Raw genomic sequence first — 21,168 nt, 5'->3', positions numbered from 1 at the left:
TTGAGGGACACAGAGATAGAGAGATAGAGAGAGAGAGAGAGAACGAAGTCTGTTTTTTCAAAGTTTCAACAACGCTGAAGCAAATTTCATTCCATGTTTAGTTACTAGAAGATTGTAGTAAAAATGGGTATCGTTACAATAATGGTTTTAAATACGTTTGGATTTTGAAGAAAATGCGATACGATTCGTGAAAATTCCGTGCGATTGTTGTTTCAACGTTAATCCTTTCTCTCGGTTGTAACCACATTTTTCACAGAATTAGAAATTCGTCTCTAAATTTTTACGATTTTTTGCGAATGATGACCATTTTTTCATCCACCTCTATCTTTATCTCAATCAGAGACGAAATTCATTCAGAAGATGCATTCGCACTTCTGTGGATGGAAGATTGTCGCATTCTGGAGCTAGTTGACCCCTGTTAACACCGCGGACGGCTTAGCCGTTAGTGTTAAAGTTAACTCATACTACACAAATCTATGCCTTAGCAACACCGTTACAATACTGAATTGAGCACGTGTTCAGATTTCATCGTAGATGCTGACAAGTGACTATTAGATCATCGAGCGATTCGGACACCGAGAGACGAGGCGGAGAAAAGCCGCGATATTCTCTCTTCTCATTGCCATCTCTGCATATTTAATTCACATCCTCTGTAACGCGACCATTCCGTCAAACTGATTAATGAAAAAAAAACATTTATAATATAAAATACCTGTGATAGGTAGATTTCTTTATACTTGTATTGTACGTATTATATGAAAATTACTTTACTCGTGTCGTGATTAGTTATTCGATCTTCGTCATAAAATTCGAACCGCCATTCAATTTTGGCCTGTGTCGCCGAACAAGCATATTAATTCGCGAGTGGCCGCTGCTCCCTGATTGGACCAAATGATTTCAAGACTATCCATTTAATGTAAGGGGCAAATCTTCTCGGCAAAAGTCGACTTGAACGATTTTGCTTGGACGAATTTGGAAATTCGAATTTATGAGAAATTGATCGCCTTTCCCGATAATCACGATTCCTTCAAACTTTCATCGCTCAACTATATAAAAGCATATCAATTTTCGGTCATTTCCGGAGAGTGAAAATCGTGAGATTATCAAGAATTTATTAAATTCAAACCCAAGGATATGAAAATTTTGTTTAACATTAAAATATGTGTCGATAAAATTCGCAGCGAGATTTTTTTATTGGTCCGTGACCGAAAATTTTTGTTCAAGAAATCTGAGAATTCGACTTATGAAACTATTTCAGGTTATTCAAATTAATCTGATAAAATTACCATTTTCTATCACGGATATAAGACTAAAATTCATCATATAATAATCTAGCTATACAATAATACAGCTGAAAAAATATTTGTACGTGAAATTTTTTTTACACATTTCGTTTTTTACAGTATTATAGTGCAGTAAAATTTCTCTGCTGCAATTTGAAATATAAATTGGAGAGCACTTATTTTTCAGAACATCGGGTTACGAAAACCATTGTAATTATTCTTTACAGTTTTGTCATAGTTTGTTTATGATAATGCATATAGATGATAATTGATGTACACAGTTTATTCTGTTTTTATTCTACAGCAGCAAATTCCGCTTACCAAAATTTTAGACAATGAGACAATCTCGTTGTGTAGGCACTATGTTGAGAAATCGAATTAGCATTCGATATTGAGTATAATCATAATTATACAGATACGTGATACCGTTGAACTGGCGCCAAATCCAAAATAACAGTGGACTGTGACGATGCGATTATCGCTGTACAGGTGACAGTTGTTAATGAGCGACTCATTAACCAGGGTTAAGAAATTAAGGTGAATTCGTTCGACGGTAAGAACGGTACAAAACAGTCTTACTTAAGACTCGCGCCCTTCGGCTATGAATCTGTTATTCGATACGACTCTGTGTCGGCGATTTGAGTTAGATAAAGAATTCAGAAATCTGTAACTCGGATCGATTTCTATCGAAATAGGCGGTATCTTCGTTCACTGAAAATTTATTATTCAGGCAGAAAATTTTCCTCAGGAATTTCTTTCGACTCGTCAAATGAATCGCGAAATTTTGCGAATTGAAAAAATCTGGTATCGTACCTATTCTGAGGAAAAAGTTGTCATTTATTGCTACAAAATATTGTTTTTAATCCTTCGTTCGATCCGAAGCGCAAAATGTGTTTTAGACTAATCGAAGTTTTGTTTGATTTCACATAATGCAAAGTATCTGCTTCTTTCGGGACTACAAGAATTATTTCAAAGAAAATTTTACACATTGAACCAAGTCGATTTCTCATCCCAATCAAATACTTTGTTGTCGTTAATATGTACTGATTTAAATTAAAGAAAAATTTCACAGATTTTTAAGAAAATACAATAAGAAGGAAAAGTATGAATTAACAAATCCCGAACATCACAGATTTGTTTTATTCTTACACCGATGTATTCGACTGTTTCGAACTGAGTTCAAACGGTGTCAACTCCCAATTAACATACTGTAACATTGTAATAACGAGTATGTATAAGCGCGTATTTCGGATTGCAGAAATCGGTAGGTACATATTACAAGCAGGTACCTACACAACCGGCCTTAAATCTTTTCTCATGAGCGTTCTTGCGGTTTCCTCGAGTTTAATACCGAGTGCATGTAGGGGTAACAAAAGTATCACGAGAGACCCTCCCGCCTTACCGGTTTTTGTTAAACCCGTAACCATCGTTTTCATTCGTATTCTCCTTATTTTATACCGTAAATATATATACACGTATGTATTTCTTTTTTGTATACTCGGGCAGAATATGGCGTGTTCGAAATGATCGGTCTCACCGCCAAGGAACCATAAGTGTTTCCACACGATGCTATACCTACATTGTATGCATTGTACACGAGAGCGAAATCAGCGGAGCCAATTTCAGCTTGAGAACCTGTCAGTCGTCATTAAATACATTTACATTTCTATGGAATTATCGACGTCTTGCACATTTCGGTAGGTTTTTTCGTTTTTTTTTTTTTTTTTTATTTCTTCTTCTTCTTCTTCATCTTCTCTTGCCGTGATCGGACCTGTGGGATATAATTTTATACATTGTATCGCACCGCTCAGGAATTATTTGCACGTGTACAATTTTGATCTCTCTTTTCTTCGCGTTAATGCGCGTCTGTGTGCATCTGTATGCATATATGTATATATCTATATGTACGTATATATATATATTTACATATACATAGGTATTATTTTTCTTCTGCTTCTTCTTGTTCCAGAGCCAGGCGTTAGCGTTGACGCACAAAGCTTCGCCTCCGTCGAGACCCTGCAGCGTTTCGTCATTGCCGAAGAGCCCGCAGTCCCATCAGTCCCGTCAGTCTCAGCCACACAACATACCTCAGCCCTCGATTGCTCACCAGTCCCAAACACCCCTGAGCACGCCGCAGACTCCGTTCTCGGCCCACAGCCAGCATCCCAAACCGGAAGTCAATGCCAGTCCGAAGCAGGAGGGTTTCGATCTCAGCAAAAGCGCTACCGGTAAGTCGAGGATGATGATGATTGTTATCAATGAAATTGGAATTATCGAAGGGATTTTATTTACATCAGGTTTTAATTGGTGTTTCGGCGCTTTTTAATAATGTAGCGAAATTCACGCGTGTTTCGTTCGTCTCTGATGATTGCCATTAATTTTAAAGATCGTGTTCCTTGGATCTACAAATTTGAGAATTTGAGATATTCTAGAAATAGGTATTCAAATATCTCAATCTGATCCGTGGATTGGTGTAATATACTATTTATCAAATCGTTATAATTTCAACGTAAAAAATATCAGGCATTTATTTGTACGAGAAACAAAGAATTTATTCAATAAGACTCGCTTGACTGTTGGATTTAAAAAAGTCATCGTGCATATGTCCGTATTTCGATCGTTAAGTTAACCGTTTTTTAAGTGAACATAATCGAACCATTTGGAGTGAAAACAAGACTTCCTGTATTATGAATTCTGAATTGTATCGATTACTAGCAATTTTGCGCTGCGTACATTAACAGATCTTTCGCAGCATTGCATTTGCGAAAAATTTTCACCTCTGGGGGTTTCTCAGATCGAGGAGAGAAGGAAGAGGAGGAGACTCCAACTTGTTTTCGACAAAGTACCATTATCTCGTCAACCCCTTGTGCCGTCTACCATTTGCATAATGAAATTCCTTTACAGTTTATACTTTTGCTTTGGTACAGCAGGTTTTTCTCTTTGCATCCATGGCGCAAGTTCGTAAGGTTGAATAAAAAAAGAATTAAAAATGTATCCGCCGTTCCGAGATCGGCATACCTGCAGTACCAGGATAAAAAAAAAACTACATACTCTGATGATCTGCAAGTTCCGTCGGTGATACATCAAAAGTAAACCTCAGCATTCTCAAATAATTGTATATGCAATACTTGAAAACGAAAAGTTAATTCCCCGCTGATGTTCGGTGCCAGCAGCAGTATTTAGTCGCAACTGTTCTTAAGTGCTGCTACTTCCAAACTTGAATGGATTTGGACCACACGCTGAGAACATTCCACGCATATTCCGTGACTTCCAAACCACAATGTGCATTGACTTGACCACAGGCCGAGCAAATACCGATTTTTATCAGTTTCACTGATGTATGATTTACGCAGTGTCGAAAAACAATCTAAACCGAGGGGCGAATGATTATTTAAATTGATTAACATTGATTTCTATCGATTTATACCTTATCATGCGGTTCTCGTTGATTTCCAGTGGAGCAAGCTAGTTTCATTGGTTTCCAATGATACCTTTGATTTCCTATGATTTCTGGATTAGATAGAATAATGGAAACTTGAAAACGTATCACCGGAAATCACCTAAGACGTTGACAGATGATGGGGAATGAATAGAAATCACGCGGTGAACTTGAAATCAACGAAAGCACGTGACAAGATAAAAATCAATGGAAATCGACTTGCAACGATTTCCATGATTTCCATGATTTCCAACGTTTGCTGCGGGATTTCTTCATCGCTATCATGTAATTTCCATTGATTTTTAATAGTTTCGATCGACTTTTCGTTATCTTCTACAATATTCTGTCATCTAATTTCCCTTAACTCACGATATGACTTCCTCAACTATTAAGTTCCTGACATCCTCAAGCGAATGTTCCCTTGATTTGAACGCAAAAGTTACTTACATAGTCTTTTAGTGACGCGGTAAAACATTTCGTCCATCACGCCGATGTGCGGGACGTGAAAAACGCGACGTGGTACAAAAAGTGATCGTCGGGTAACGAGTTGAGATTCGGGTCCTTCCACCTTGGGGTCACTTACCAGCAATACAGAAGCGGCTGCGATACACACGTTTGCAGCAGGTCGCCGTACGGCCCGGATTTCGATTTAATCCGGATTAGTTCCCGAGGGTTAGAATACATCCCGAGTCCCGGTTGCTCGGATGCAGACTCACACCAGGAGTCCGGGTCACACGCACGTCGATCACCAGGACCGTTCACAAATCCACGTTTAACGTATCGCGACTCGTCCTCGCGGGTCCTTCGGAGGAGGGGCGAGACCGAGGGACCAGGGGAGAAGAGACGCTCTCTCGGATTTTTGGGGGTTTGGAAAAGGATTCCGCCCTCATTGTCAGTCGACGTCTTCGTTCGGGGCACGAAGGGCAATGCACACAAACGCCGATCGGCGCGATGCTCGCTGGAAACTTTCTTCTAAGCCATTGGAAATCACCCCGTGTGAAATTTTCACCTCCGTTTCGTGACTCCGAAAACTAAGGGCCGTTAATTTGTCCGATCATCCTTTGAGCTCCGCAGACTTTTCGTCCAAATCTCAAGGTACCTACTTTTTCCTCTACCTCCTGCGTCAGAGTTTCAAGGAGAAGAAGGATCCAGCGATGAATTAGTCTGTTTTCGTAGCTGCGTACACCGTGTAATGGAATTAAACGGGAGGGGTTTGAATTTTCTACGACCCTTCGTGCTGCGCATTTGTCAATAATAAATGTGTGTTTGAAACGGGCTGTAACTTTCACGGATGGTTAACTCGGTGCAACGGATATTCAATCTGTACACAGACTGTCTAGTGGCGCGGACTGCAGGGGCGTGTGAAAGCGGTTTTAAGCTATTTAGGGAATCCTGAGGGATTATTAGGAACTACGAGTTAGGGACGACTCGCCGCGCGTTACGAGAGATCTTCAAACAGGAAAAAATTCGTCTAGCTGTTTGACTTTTACCTGCTCTCAGCACCATTCGCGGTGACTACTCGTACCGTCTGTTTGCACTTTACCTGCTAACTGTGAGATGAAACCCGAATCTTTTGGAAAACATTCTTCACTCGAATCAAGATCTGTTCTCGGCTGTATTTTTCGGTTACGATGTAATACGAATATATTCAGGGACCGTGTGTAGTAATCGTAACTGAAAATTGAGTATGCGTTAAACTTTTGTGGCATTCAAATTCTTTAAACCCCACAAAATCTAATTCAAAGTAAACATCGGTTTTTTTGTCACGAACACGTTATGTCGTTAATCGGAAATTGACATTTTTAACTTCCTGTTGGTTACTTTCCCAGAAGCATAACATTCTTGATTTAGTCGCGATTTGCAACCTCAACCTACCCCAACGACCATCTGACCGCACAGTCCGGAACAAAAGCTGGGCTGATAGAATCGATACGTTGCACTTTCATTCCGAAACATAGCGAACCAAGACCGAATATAGCAGAGCGTCGACCGGAATAAGAGTGAGTGTAGGTTGTATCATATTTTTCTGCAGATGCTTCAGGATTGAAAAAATTGATGGACTTAATCATTGGGAACTATCTAGTTTGAGATTCGTTAACTTCTCGAGAGTGTATTAAAAAAAAAAGATAAACGATTAAAAGATATTATCGGTAAATTTCAAAGTAATTGCAACAAGTTTTCGCACAAGAACGATAATGGCTGTATTTTTCTTTCTACGGTACAACAGAAACATACACAAAAGTTGCAATATTATGTTTAAGTTATTTCCATTGTGGGTAAAAAAACCGACTGTAATTCAAACATCCTCGGATACCGTTAGAAAAATTGTAAAAACAGGTTTATCAACGTATCGATGTGGACAACGAGACATTTGCACAACCCAAGAGGTGTTTTATCGAAGCGACGATTCATTCGAAGTCATTTCGCAATCTTCGAAATCAGTAATATTAAAATAATATTCTGCATTACTAATCATCAAGATGATCATTGGTGGTCGTGAGAAATCATTTAAGATTACGGAAATCTTTTTGTAATATTAAGAAATCATGAGAAATCAGGTAATCAAAGTAAGATTTGTTTGTCAAACTTGAATTCGTTTAGCATGTTCATTGCAAGCAGAAGATTCGTACGACATAGCTCACAAATTCTAACGATGAAAAAAATCATTCGTATGGACAAAGCATCTGTGACGTGTATCGGCAATCTGATTGAAAAGGGTATTCAGAAAGATTTATTCGAGGAACTTTCCGAGTATCGAGTGTATCGCGGAGCGGCACAGGAGCATACATTGTATGGGGAATTCCATGCGGCTTCCACAACGTCGGACGATTTCCATTCCCGATCAGTTTCTGATAGTACTCTCAGATATAACCGCTCACATATATTTGTTAAAGTTCGAATTTTCGATATGCTTATAAAAGACTGTAAAAAATTACAGTAAATTCCACGAAAAATGCAAAAAATTTATCGACGTTGCAGAAAATGGCAACTATCTCAATTGGGTTGAAAGTCTATGAATTAGATTTTTATTAGATAAGAAGACATTTATCAGGAAAGTATTTGAATTTTTGAAAATTCAACATCACATAAAGTTGCAGAAATAATTGCTCAAGACTATTTCGAAATAAACAGAACCTATTCCGACATGTTCTGAAAAACTTTACGATTTTATCTAGAATTTTTATTTTTTTTTTCCATATCATTCCGATTCGTCGGAGCATCCCGAATAAACTATATTCTATAACAACAAATCGAGTCTTACAAACTGAAGTAAATAATTCCATACATATTTCCAAACTTCGATCAATAAAGGCAATACGTTATACCGAAATTAAAATTGAATCAGAAATTCTTAACGTTGCAGATGATTCGAAATCGCATTTCGAATTCCCCATACATAATACCTATAAAACCGCGCGAACCGTCCGCGTATTACGTTAGGTTATGTCAGGTTACGTTGTACCGTGCGCACACAGATCCGACATTGCTCGGCCTGAAAACGCACACATGTTAATATATCGAAGGGGTGGGTGGCGCAGCGTTAGCCGGGCGAGAGAGACTCGGCGGGGTTAGGATTATCTACGTTGTGTGCGTTGGATTTGAGCGCGAAGGCTCCCCGCACACGACGGCAATAATCCCGGATTAATCCGTCGGCCGTACACAGCGCCGCCTCGCGGCGTGTCCCGCACCTATAAAACGCCGACCCGACGCACACACGTGCATCCATCCATCCCCCCTCCTCCACCCCCAAAATCCTACCACCCTTAAAATCCCATATACACGGGGCGCGAGTGTGAGGAAGGTTCTCCGCCGCGTTTACGGATTCGGTCTCTCTCTCTCTCTTTTCTCCCTCTCATATCTCGCTCTCTCTCTTTCTCTCTCTCCCCCTCTCTCCTCCCCCCCCTCTCTCGTGCCTCGTCGAGATAATCCCACGAGTACGGAGATCGGATAATCCGCGGAGGCTGGTCAGCCTGGCCGTGTATCTCGGCGTTTGCGAGAGTAGACGGAGGGTTGCCGGGATGAGGGGGGAATGAGGCGGGGGGGGGAGGAAACACACTCACAAAGAGGCACCAGGACCAGCGTGGCAGCGCACACAAGGTTTAGAGGCTAAGCGGCTCATCCCGGTAAGCCCTAGATCTCACCCCGGTTTTCGAGGTAGACGGGCACCGGTATACGATAGCTATATATGTATACCTGTATATGTGTATATTATGTATGTATGTACATATGATACACACGGTTCGGAAAACATCGATCTTTGAGATCGCTGGACCACCCCTCACATCCCGTATGATTGAGGCGTTTCGGGATGAGGCGGGAAGAGCATACTTGTTGTGTAGGTAATTGGTTGCAAGATTCGTCAAGTATAGAGATACAATTTCCGTTTAATATGGGTATACCTTTAGGGTGCGTTAGGGTTCATTTGTTCCCAAGAGATTTGATTCTTTTGACAATGATTCGTCATTTGACGGTTTTCAGTACGTCTGATGGGAAATTGATGATACGGTATGGAGAAATTTCGTACGATTACGTTGTGGATATGTGATTATGAATTGAACACGGTGTTGAAAATTTAACGATGTTTCTAATTTAAATGTACGTTTGGAATTGAACATACAAACGTTTTGAATTGATGCAAATTTGAGGGTTGAACAATTACTGATGTTTTAGAAGCGTGCTCATGTTTTTGTTCCGGTAAATGATAAGAAGCTTCTCACCTTTATAAATATTCATTGTGGGGATCATTTACGGATTTTCAATTATGCATGGTAGTGTGAAAATATTTGAAAAACTTGACATTGGAATTGGAATTGAAAGTTGATGATTTATGATTTACCGTCATTGTAAAATCGACGCGAAAACCAATCAATTTTGGATCGGTGAAATCTGTAAATTCGGGAGGACGCCTTGAATTTTTCAGCACGCAGTTTGACGAAGTAAAATTCGGGTCAGAAGATTTGCGGTAAAATAATGAAATTTACTTCAAATTGTGTATAATCGTCAAAATTTACTTACTTAATAAAGAAAACGTTATATCGGTTATTAGTCCTTTTCGGACTAATTGAAACTGTAATCGAAATACAGTAATCCATACTTCGTTGACGTCCAAAAATCAACCGCCACTTTATCAATTTTTTTAGAACTTGAAAGCAGTTGGGTTTTCTTCGTTGTATCTATTCAGTTTGAATCTTTCGTTCGTTAGCTGCTCAGAAATCAACGTCCCATTTGATAAAAATTGTTTCATTAGTCCACCGGCGTGACCTCGATTTGACGAGGAAACGGGCATCCTGTTTCTGGGACTTGATTCCACCATATAACTTCCACAGCGTCACCGTCAGTTCGAATCCAACCATCAATCACCTTGTTCTTACACATCCATGTTGTTCTCGAATTAGGTCTACATCGCGTATAATTTGCGGTATATTAAAAAATCGTTGCACTAAAACTCGTGAATATCTCGTGTATACATACATATAATACCGATATTTAGAACTGGAGAAAAAACAAATTCCATGACATTTCTTTCGCAAGGATTAATCGAATAAACTTTAATAATTAAAAAATTGATCATTACGATACTTGGTCATAAAATTTCACAATTTTTTTACTCTCAAAATATGGATAACGGGGTTTCATAATTTTTTTTCTCAGAAATTAACACCGGAACAATATTAGCAATATGGGTTTGAATTTTCGATAACAATGGAACGATCGGAATTTCAGGTAAATAACGGAAGGAAAGAAACAGGCTAGCTGAAAGTCTGCGACAGGGAAATGTTCGGTTCTATTTTCGTGCAACGATCGAAAGAGGTGAGAGAACGAATTTACGATAAAAGGTCGTTCAAGGCTTGTCGCTGTTAGGTGAGAATTCACGTACGCCATCAACCAAAAGCGATACGGGATAGAAATTGACTCCCGTAACTAGTCGGGAGGATTAGCGAACTCGAGACGCTAATTGTGCGTAGGGTCTACAGGCCGCGGGATCGGCGGAAGGACGACGACATCCTCGAGGGTTTTACTCTCCGTTCTAGAATTTGGCGTGAAGGTCCTTGCGGCAACCGGATCAACCTTGGCATCAGAAGGTTCAGCTCCGGCTGCGGGATTCGACTGATTTCAGCCACTCGGGAGATGGGGATCATTCACTCCCGGCACCTTCCGGGGGATTTCCCATAGTAGTTTGGGCCAGGGAAGCAGGACCCGAACGGAGCTCGAGAGATCCTTGATCCCGCGAAGAGTCCTGGGGACTTCGGATAGCTTAGTTCGAGAAGTTATCCTTCGGATAAGACTCGGGATGTGCAGCGGATAGAACGATCAGGATCGCAAGCCCTTCAGGAGCGGGAAGAGTCCCCCGGGATACGTCGGATTTCGATCATCCCCTTTTGGCAAGGAGTGGAAACCCCGTCTTGCGCTCCTGGTGGGCAAGGGTCAACTTCTACCCTTTTTTGCCTTTGGAAAATTTTTACAAAATATTTCTACGACCGTTACGTTACGTCCTATTCAGGTTTACTCGGTTCGGTGACGTTTTTACGAGTAAAGCTTTGCAGCTCAATCAAGTCTGTCATCTCCGAGGGTCTTCGACCCGTTCATTCTTCTTTAGCAATGCTCTGTTTCAGAGGGGCGCATGTCTTCGAGAAATTCCCGAGGGTAAGTTCATTCGGAAAGAAAGGGGAGGAGAAAAAGGAGGGAACGGGCAGTTCTATGATTAAGAGAAAGATATTATAGGGCAATGCATAATTGTCACAGCAACCGATCATTGCGCACATAAAGCCAAATTACGTTCACCGTTGAGTTTTGAAAAAATTGGCCATGCTGTTGCAGAAACAAAACGGCTCAAATTAGCTTTACTTGTTACGAGAATGGAGTCAACGGGCAAAAACACTCTTTTATATATATTCACTTTGCGAGATGGGACCATATGAACTTTAAGGAAAGATGCATCCCATTATTAACGACAAAGGGTCAAATACGTCAGTCAAAGAAAACAATAGAATCTTATCTGCAACAAATCTTCCTGCAAACTTTCTTCTCTCTTTTCCTTTTTTCTTAGTTAAACTTCTGGTTGTTTTTTAATTCATTGCCTTTTGTGTCCTTATATGAACTGAAATGAAAATTATTGTCTTTTTGTAAAGAATTCATTCCACTGAACGTATCATAACTCACTGAATTTTCAATATTTTGAGCTGAAATATTTTTGACTGAGTAACTTTCAAGCACGGATATTTAGGAAAAAATTTGTGGAGATACTGCGCGATGAAAGAAAGGCATTTATTTGAGTGACGTTGAATGTTTGAAAAAAGAATGAATTAACGATTTTTACGATGTTTCATTATTCCTCTTGAATCAAGTCAGATTATTTTGAATGTTTTTCATATCAAATTTACGATTTTATGCCGTGGGGCCATTTTCACCTCGGTGTGCAGCGGAAAGGTTAACTAGGTTACTAAATTGAATCAGCTCTCCGGGTATTTTGTTAGCGTTCTCTTGCGCCTGTAATCTATCATACATTTTTTTCCAAAAATAATCTAAAGACGGTGATCGAGCAAATTTCGGACGATGAAACTTCCGGTTTTTCTTTTGTCAAACTTAAGGGCATGTAACGGCCCATTTTTATCGACCAAAGAATCTGATACTTTTTTCTTTTATCACATGATTAAAGAAGTGACGGATGAAATTTGTTCAAATATCCAATGACATTGATTTTTTCGTCGAAAAATTCTAGTGAAATACATGAATGAATATTACAAAGGTTTAATATGTATTCATTACTTTATTAATGATAATGAAAAATAAGAATCAACGTATTCATCGATAAAAGAGGACTACCTGCAATTACGAATAATGAATATTAAAGAATTCTCTCGAATTCCACGATGAAAAAGCATTCCCCTACCGAAATTCGAGCACATTAAGTACACAAATTTATCAACGACAACGAAAAATGGGAATGAGCCGTTTCGGTCGATAAAGAAGGACAGTCGCTTACCCTTAACACAGCCGTCGCATATATCCCCAGGGTCGTGAGGTTCGAACGTTGCGTGCGAGGTGTGCAGGCGTTTCGAGGCGGGGGCGGTGTCTGATCGATCGTAAATTTGTAGGCCTACCAGACGTCTGTTGTACCAGGAGAACAGGTCCTGGCGTCGGTCGTCCGGATCGGTCGGAGCTCCTCGCGGCGAGCGATTAACGCCAGGAGATATGCAAATGAGATCCTTTGTTCCGTGGCTGTCGGCTTATTTTCGAGGCAAGGGCAGCAGAAAGCCGGTGCGAGTGAACGGAGTTGCGGAGTGGGGAAACGGTCCGACCGCAGGTGCCCGGTGACCCAAATAAGGGCTTCCGTAGGACCCCCGGGAGCAGGAAAACAGGAGGCGAACGGCGACTCGTCCTCCGACTCACGCAGCCCTTACGCAACGCCGCGTCCCGCGAGTCCTGCGAAACGGGGGGTCGCCCGACACGATCCTGCAGGACGTTTTGCCGGGCATGCTGCCCTGTTAGTTGTTTACGCATGAAAATCGTACGGGGACAAAAATCACCTCTTTTTGTTTGTCTGGCTTTTTTTTGGTTCGTTTCTTATTCCGGGGTGCAATGGGACGAATGAATTTCATTCGTTGTTGTTTATACTAGAAAATTTTACGGGTACAACTGTTTAGATAGTATGATCATAGCTGTAGATGCTAAGTTTTCTGCAGTTACAGCTACGAAACTCATTTTCCTTTTTTTACTCGGAACTGTCGTTTCTCGGTTATGATAGAAAATCAAAATATTATTGTGTTATCGACGACTAAAAATTTTTATCGATGCATGGGTTTATGGATTATAACCGAGTCTAGTAAAAACTTGGATTATTTTTAAAGATGAAAAATTGTCTTGCTAATTTCACACCTGTCTCCGAATTATTGTCAAACTTGAAACGGTTTTTATGCATATTCATAGAAAACGCATAGGAAGAAGAAATTTCTATTAAGCTACCTTCTTGATTTGTTAGATTATACAAAGGAACTGCATGTCATTTTATACAAAATCAAATTTTTCGGCATCTCCAAAGCTGATCCCACTGTTATCCGAGTAGCTTGTAAATACTTTAAACAATTGTAAACGTTTTTTTTTTTTTGATCGCATACTAATTTTTTGCCTCCTCGCTAATCTTACATGGGTAGATAATAATTTTATAGAGCAGAAAAGCCAACGATAAGTTATAGCGGTGGAATGCTCGGGAATTTATCACAAATTAATGTTCAACAACTCTTGCCGTATAACAAGCAAAGTAGGTACAATCTGTCGAGCTAATGATTTAACTCGAGGAATGGGAGACGGGGAAAAATAAACGAATATCCTACAACGAAGCGCGTTTGTGTTTTCAGGAAAAATATGTAAAAATAGTGCTTAATTGTGATATATATGTCGAGTTAATTTAAATCTCGGAGCGACTTGCGAAACTATCCGAAATATGTACGTGTAATTGTATACATGACGTTTGTAGATATCGATAATCACGTTGTTCGTTGCATATATTAAGCCTGAATACCAAATGTTGCAGTGCATTCGAATGTAAACGAAGAATTGACGAGTCTTAATTATGCCAAGTCCAGAGTAAAATCACACGATTAACCAAGTCTGGTTGCATTTCATGGCGTTTGGCACTACCGCTTCAACCTTAATTAACGAAATTAATTAACGAAATTAAAAACGAAAACAACCTTAATTCGTTTCTACCGGGAATAAGAACACGGAGGTCCTCATTTAGGGTGCTGACGATTTTTTTCCGGGCCGCCCCGCGCGTCAACTTTAAATAATTCAAAAACAATTCATCCAATTTCTTCAAGGTTTTATCTCAACTCTAACCCGTGCCTGTAAGAGGATTGATTTCCCCATTTAAAATACACGTGTTTCGGACACATTCTCAGCATATATTTTATCGTAAGATTAACAACGTTGAAAAAAATCTGTAACCGCGAGGTTTTATTGAGCATTGGTGCTACTGTCTGAGAAAAAATTCACATCATCATGCCATGCAATCTCATACTGTCAATGAGAATGTGTTCAAAACGCGTTAGAGTTGAGATAAAAATGTGAAAAAATTAGGAAATTGTTCTCGAATAAAAATTCGTCGCCACCCTAAATCGTAGACACGCGTAGGCGAGACTAAATTCCACGATAAATCGAATTTCCTGCACGCGTCGTCAAGTCCGCGTCAAAGCGGCATGCTCTCCTAGTTGACCCGTAAACAAGTTCAGTTTGGGCAACCCTCCAGGGTGAGTATCGAAAACAGTTAACCGCGCACCCTTACGGATTGGGGTGTCAATGTCCCGGAGCCCCGACACGGCTCTTCACGGCGCTGTTCTCCTAGGAGGAAGAGGTCACGAAGCAGCCTTACCCACAACCCCACGGGACGAATTCCGGGCGCGAAGTCAACGACGCTACGACGAATTCGACACGCGAGCCGTCGCCAAGAGGGGATGAGCTTGGACTCGGCGCTCGGTTCCGCATCAGGATATCAGGAGGAACGACCTGCCAGGATCTTCGCGACTCCTGAATATCCCCCGTGGCCGAACGCTCCTTAAGGATGTGACAAGGGTACAGTCCGGTCGAAGAGCTGTAAAGACGAAAATACCGCATGACAAATGTTTGAAAGTGAAACTGCCGACGTTCGTCGAGTTGAATTTAGTTGAAACGATATTTCCTTGAAACAGAAGATTTTTTACAATATTGTATATTTCAGCTACAATACCATTGAAGAAGTCACGGTAATTGATAATTTCTGTAATGAAAAAGTCGCATTGTTTAAACAAATTTAATAAACTAGGGCTCATTTCGGGCGTAAGTGAATTTTCTATAAATCGTCGAAGTAATATCTTTTATTTGGCTTCTCGGTTGATCAAAAAATATGATGAGTAAAATCATCATAAGTGATAAATAGTAAATCAATTAATGCGTTAATAAAAGATACTTCATCGTTATCCGATGTCTGATTTTTCAGATTTGTAGAGAATTCGTTTACGAACGAAATCAGATAGCGATCTTTAGAATCAGACAAGCAGAATGGAATGTTTTGGTGAAAAAATAGTATAACAATGAGATTTCTTGATTTCAAAGAAGTGTTTTAACATTCTTACGGTTGAATGTAACCAGATTAGCTTCAGTGACACGATTCAAAGTTCTGTTTCATCGAGTATTCGTTTCCACACCTTTTCAACCTGACTGTACACCCCGTGTATCCTTGAAGACTCGCTCCTTGGCCGAGGTATCAAACCGAAAGTGCACCTCGGAGGCATCTCCTACGCGCCTATGCTCCTGGTACGAAAATCCCTGTTGATTCTTGGCTAAATCCAAATCCACCTAGCGGCGCAAATGTCGCGTAGGACGGGTGCAATTCGACTTTTATAGGGACTATTTTTACTGCTCTTGATAATGTCGATGAGAATTAACCTAGCCTCTGTGTTATGCGCAACTCGATTTATTTCTGCGTTTGGTGCTGCAGCTTGGAATTTTAACAATCGCCCAAAGGGTTAGACAACATATCAGGAAAACAAAACGAGGGTGAGGATCTTCCTCGGTTTAGTACAAGGATTATTCCCTCTCGCTTACGTCGGAGAATTAATTCTTTATCGGGATAATAATGTAACCGAATGATATCCATTGTACGATAGTCAATGTAGACTATTTTCACACTTTTATAAATAATGTACCTCATTATGACCGATTAATTTTTCGAAGTGTTCAAGTTGATCGTGAGATTGAAATTATTTTGTAATTACTTCAGAAGAAAACGCCAAAAGTAGGTACGATTCGTTAGCTTTTTAAAACCAGTGTCAAGTATAAACTGGATCCTCAGAATTGGGAATCTTTACGAATTGACGTTTAGTAATAAAGAAAGGTATTGATCGGCATTCGCTAGTAACAAAAATCTATTCACTTATGGACGGTATAAAGTACGTTCTAGTTCGTGAAGATCGATATTTCAAGATCAGACCTAAAATTGACCAAGACGAATAGAATAATATTCGTGCAAGTATGTGGGAACGATGTTCTTTCATGGGCTCCTAGTAAGGAGAGCTCAGCTATTGGTAATCCAAAACGTCCTCTTTGTTGTCCTGGATGAAACTAACCTAACCCAACGTAAGGTGACGTGAAGTCCAGACTGCGTCGCAGGACTCGGTCTGTACGACGAGCTCTCGACGGCATATTATCCTGATAAGAAAAACCCCTTTAACCCTGCCCAAATCTCGGCTTAGTATCGTCCTGGAGGAAAAGAGACCGTACAGCAGCACCTCTATCCGATTTTGCGCGTGAGTTTCATACTATCCTGTTGTCTTAAGGATTCGCTTATCCTTAGAAGTTGGTTGAACGGCGAAGGATCGAGGCTAAGAATGGTGGGGGAAATCCACCCGATCACCACCGTCCTTGATCGTTCCAACCTTGTCGTTCGGTTTCGAATTCGAAAAATCCTCCGCGTTTGGCCGAATTTTTTTAGGATGATCGAAACGGTCCATCGATATTCTTGCCTTTCAAACGATTCCCGCGACAGGTTCGCATCGCTGCGACCCGTCGTTGTAGGACGAATTGATCACGGCAAAGTGAGACGAAGGATACATCTGCAGGGGAGGAGGGATATATCGTGTTGCGCAAAAGAATATCATGACCTCAACTTGATCTCTAATCCTCAAAGCGGTTCTACGGTAACGAAAGTAATCCGAGATTAAAAGCCATAAGATAAGAAAGGAAAGAGTAGGATGGAGAAAAAAAAAACTGTGTGTATGTATAGATATATGTACCTATATAATATAATAATAAAAGCCGATCTTATAATACTCTAAGCTCGAGCTGCTGCAGGCTCAAATCTCTATCTTCCTGCTTAGCCGCGTCTTAAAAATTTCCCAGCCGGAATTCGAAATTCATAATTTACGATCTTAACGGTAATCCGCGACTATAGCTGGGGTCGGGAAGTTTAATACATATTTTTTTTTTCTTCTCTCTTCTTACTTTTCTCTGTGTAAGTATAGGAAGGCGAGGAGGGGGGGGAATGTTACATATATATATATATATATATATATATATATTATATATAAAAAAAGTACTCATCCTTTGATCCTGGATTTATTTAACTGGGGTGAGATAGAACTCGTACCAAGGAGATGCGAAGGGTGATTTCAAGGGGAAGACTATTGATTTTCATGCCACGGATTAAATGCCTACTAGTCGTCGACCCTTGCTTTGCTTGTTTGCTTGCTTGCAGCCGTTGCGACGAATGCTACGATAGTCGAAAAAATCTAAACCTCTCTTCCCGAAAAGCTTCAATTAGATTCACTTATCAGGTCCGATCTGTTACGCCAATCAGATCTGCCGCTGTCCGATTGAAGCCAGAGTTGCGTTCTAACATCCTTGTTTTACGATTTTTCGATCGAGTTCCCTGTAGATGAGGTACGAATTTCGTCACGTCGTCATTATTCCTCACAAAATTTAATCCCTCGATCTTACGGAAACTCAAAACAAGAACTGTGTATAATTCGACACAATTACACCCGTCGTTTTGGAAAGCCGGTCTTTTTGCGACTCTTTCTCATTGTCAGACAAGTCGTCAACGGAGCACGAGGTGCCGAATGTTTTCTGAATTAAATGTGCTGTAAAACTGTGGGTAATGTGCCCAACTATTTAATATAAATCTCGGGAAATATCGTTAGTAACGAAGGTCCTCGCAGTAGATCGATAGTGGAAATCGATGATCTACGCATACGATGAAAATCGTTCCATGGATCACCGAAACCTTCGATCGGAGTTCGTCAAGTTGCAACGGATACATCGTCGTGCTATCAACACCGTCCGCTGATGAGATGCATAATGTAAAGATAACAGCTAAGTCGGAATGTTAAGAAAACTTCCATGAATAAATACAGAGATAGACGATTTTGACAAGGAATGACAATTTAGAGGGGTATAGTTTTAAACGGATACACCTTTTTCACCAATAACTTGTACCTTGAACGAGTGTCTGAGTAATTTTGCTCATATATCTAAATTTAGTATTCCACATTTTGTTTAAAACTGGATAAACTTGAAATTAATACGTTAAATAACTATTAAATTTCGTGCAAGAAAACAAATTTGTTTGTTATGTCTGTCTTTTGGCAGAAAATAAACAATCCAACTTTTGTGTTTTCTTAATCAATTCGAGGTTAATCGTTCATCAGAGTCCGTTCTCTGTTTACGACATCTCTTATACACCTTAATAATCTAATTCGAAGTAATTTTTCTAATCTGATATTCAAGCTCCGGAACGGTTGAACTATGCAGAAAAAAAAAACAAATTAAAACAACGACAGAAATTTCGTTCATTTCCAAAATCGATCCAAATATTGTAGTTAAAAATGACGAGATCCGGTGATCCTTGAATCGTCCTGATTTCCGCCAAAACTTTTTCCAACATATACGACAAACGAAGGCCGGTGAAAAGATTGCGGCGACGAATCCTCGGAATAAAATGGTTTGGCGAATTTGAAACGGCCACACGGATCAAAGTGGAATCTGAAAAACATCCCCCCAGCTTCGCGAGTCGCGTCAACAACGCGTTCGCATTGAATAAAACACGCGAAACGGATCACCCTGTAGAGGCATACGCGTACCTCTACATTTCATTGCTTACAGGCGATGCAGCCGAGGATGGGCGGCAAGTTCGATGTATGTGTGTATAACGTAACGTATAAGAGGAGAGAATGACGAAGATCGCAGTTATCTCTACGGGTCACAGCGAAACGGTCTTAATCTTGAGCTGCAGAAGAAGGGTCTTTGATTATCTTTATCTCTGGCTTCCAACTCTCTCTCCCGTCCAAGTCGCATTGCCTACTTTGCTCCCGGTCTTCGACACTATGTTGCTCTTAATTCCGACCGAGGCGAATGGCCCCTTCGATCAGAGAGGGTCGGAACCAATGAAACGTCTAAGCGTGCTTATTTAACATCGATCTCCGAATTCCCACCGCCCGATGATGGAGATGAAAATCTTGACGCGTGTGTGACTTGCGTCGCTTTGCGCGTGGAATCAAACCTCACGATTCGACAAGTTTTTTTTTTTTTTTTTTATCAACATTTGAGTATCGGTTGGAGAAAAAAATGCCTCGAACATATGCACTTTTCACGTGAAGAATTGCTAGAGTTTTTTCTGAACATCGTATCTGTTTTGGGGTGGATTTTTGATATCTGCACTTTCTCTTTTCAACGGAGTTTTCCGTTGAATCAAATGACTTTTCTTCGAGTCTATAACAAGATTCGTCTTGCCATATCTGGTAAAGTCAACAGATTCTTTCGCTACGTGTAAGTTCCTGAAAAAATGTTATTTGCAGAATGGGGTATATGACTGTGGGATTTCCTTTGAACAATTCTAATTGAAATTTTTGAATAGTTCATACGATTGAGTATTTGTATTTCATTTCATTTTTCTGACAATGATGTTTCGATAGGATAACCTTTGCCGAAAAGTTTCGGTCTTTCAATCGAAATAATTCCAAGATAATCCCAAGATGGGAAAATGCTTACCGAGTGAATCTTCAAAACCCTATTAAAAAAACAGATTTAACGTAGGTACTACGTAGATTAAACTTTTTCACAAAACTTTTTCGTAAGCAGATTTTTCCGTAAGTAGATCGCAATAAATATTCGAATGCACAAGAGTCCAATCTCGTCTCAAAGTAGAAAATTCTATAAAAAAAAAAACTGAAAATCCTGAACTTGAGGAATTTAAAAAAATTCTCAATCCGTAGGTATGTATAATTTATGTCATATGAAAATTACGACTCAGGATTTGTCTGAGGTGAAGAATTAAAGGACTCATCCCTGCATAGGTACAAAATACACACACACGGGTGTAGGATAAAGCTTTTTTCCTTTCCCTATCGAGCGAGAAAAATGTTCATTCACAGTTGATACCAGACCAGAATCCGCGGGTGAACGACTGCGTCGTCGGCAGGAATTGCGAGTTAGTGGATACACAGAGTGCGGACGAACCGGACGCGGGGAAAACATTTGAACTTTCAACGCGATCAGCGAAGCGGCGGCCCTGCCTGAACGAGCTGTGTAAATCGTATTAGGGATTATTGCACGATCAAAAATATCCCGGGGGATAATCCTCGCGGCGTTGGAACGGTGTGCGTGGGTATTAACTCGATCGGTGTGCCGGTTTTCCCTGTGTTAATAAGCGTATAGTTGATGCTGCTGCACTGCGCGTTCCTATCGCCTAAAACTAGGCGAACGAATCTATAGTCGATCGTGGTGTTTCTCCCTCCGCAGCTCCGCAACGCGTTGAGCAATTTATATACGACCATTTTTTCCATATCTATTCCCTGATTTGCATATCCCGGTTATTTCATTTTCGAGAGATTTTTTTCTTTTTTTTTTTTTTATGAATTGATTTTTTTGCAGTTTTCTTCGAGTTTGAATTTCTTTTTTTTTTTTTTTTGTTATTTG

General features: G+C 40.2%; 1 protein-coding gene across 3 annotated transcripts in view; it reads left to right on the top strand.

Annotated features, from left to right (window-relative positions):
- LOC124180046 (homeobox protein dve-1) overlaps positions 1-21,168 on the top strand; it is a 77,589-nt gene that overhangs the window by 33,037 nt on the left and 23,384 nt on the right. For all 3 annotated transcript variants that reach the window (XM_046565030.1, XM_046565029.1, XM_046565031.1), the window contains one exon: positions 3,253-3,511. In XM_046565030.1, the coding sequence (XP_046420986.1) occupies positions 3,253-3,511 (259 nt within the window). The remainder of the gene's footprint in view (positions 1-3,252; positions 3,512-21,168) is intronic.

The sequence above is a fragment of the Neodiprion fabricii genome, chromosome 4, assembly GCF_021155785.1.
Source record: "Neodiprion fabricii isolate iyNeoFabr1 chromosome 4, iyNeoFabr1.1, whole genome shotgun sequence".
NCBI lineage: Eukaryota > Metazoa > Arthropoda > Insecta > Hymenoptera > Diprionidae > Neodiprion > Neodiprion fabricii.
This window is presented reverse-complemented; position numbering and strand designations above follow the sequence as displayed.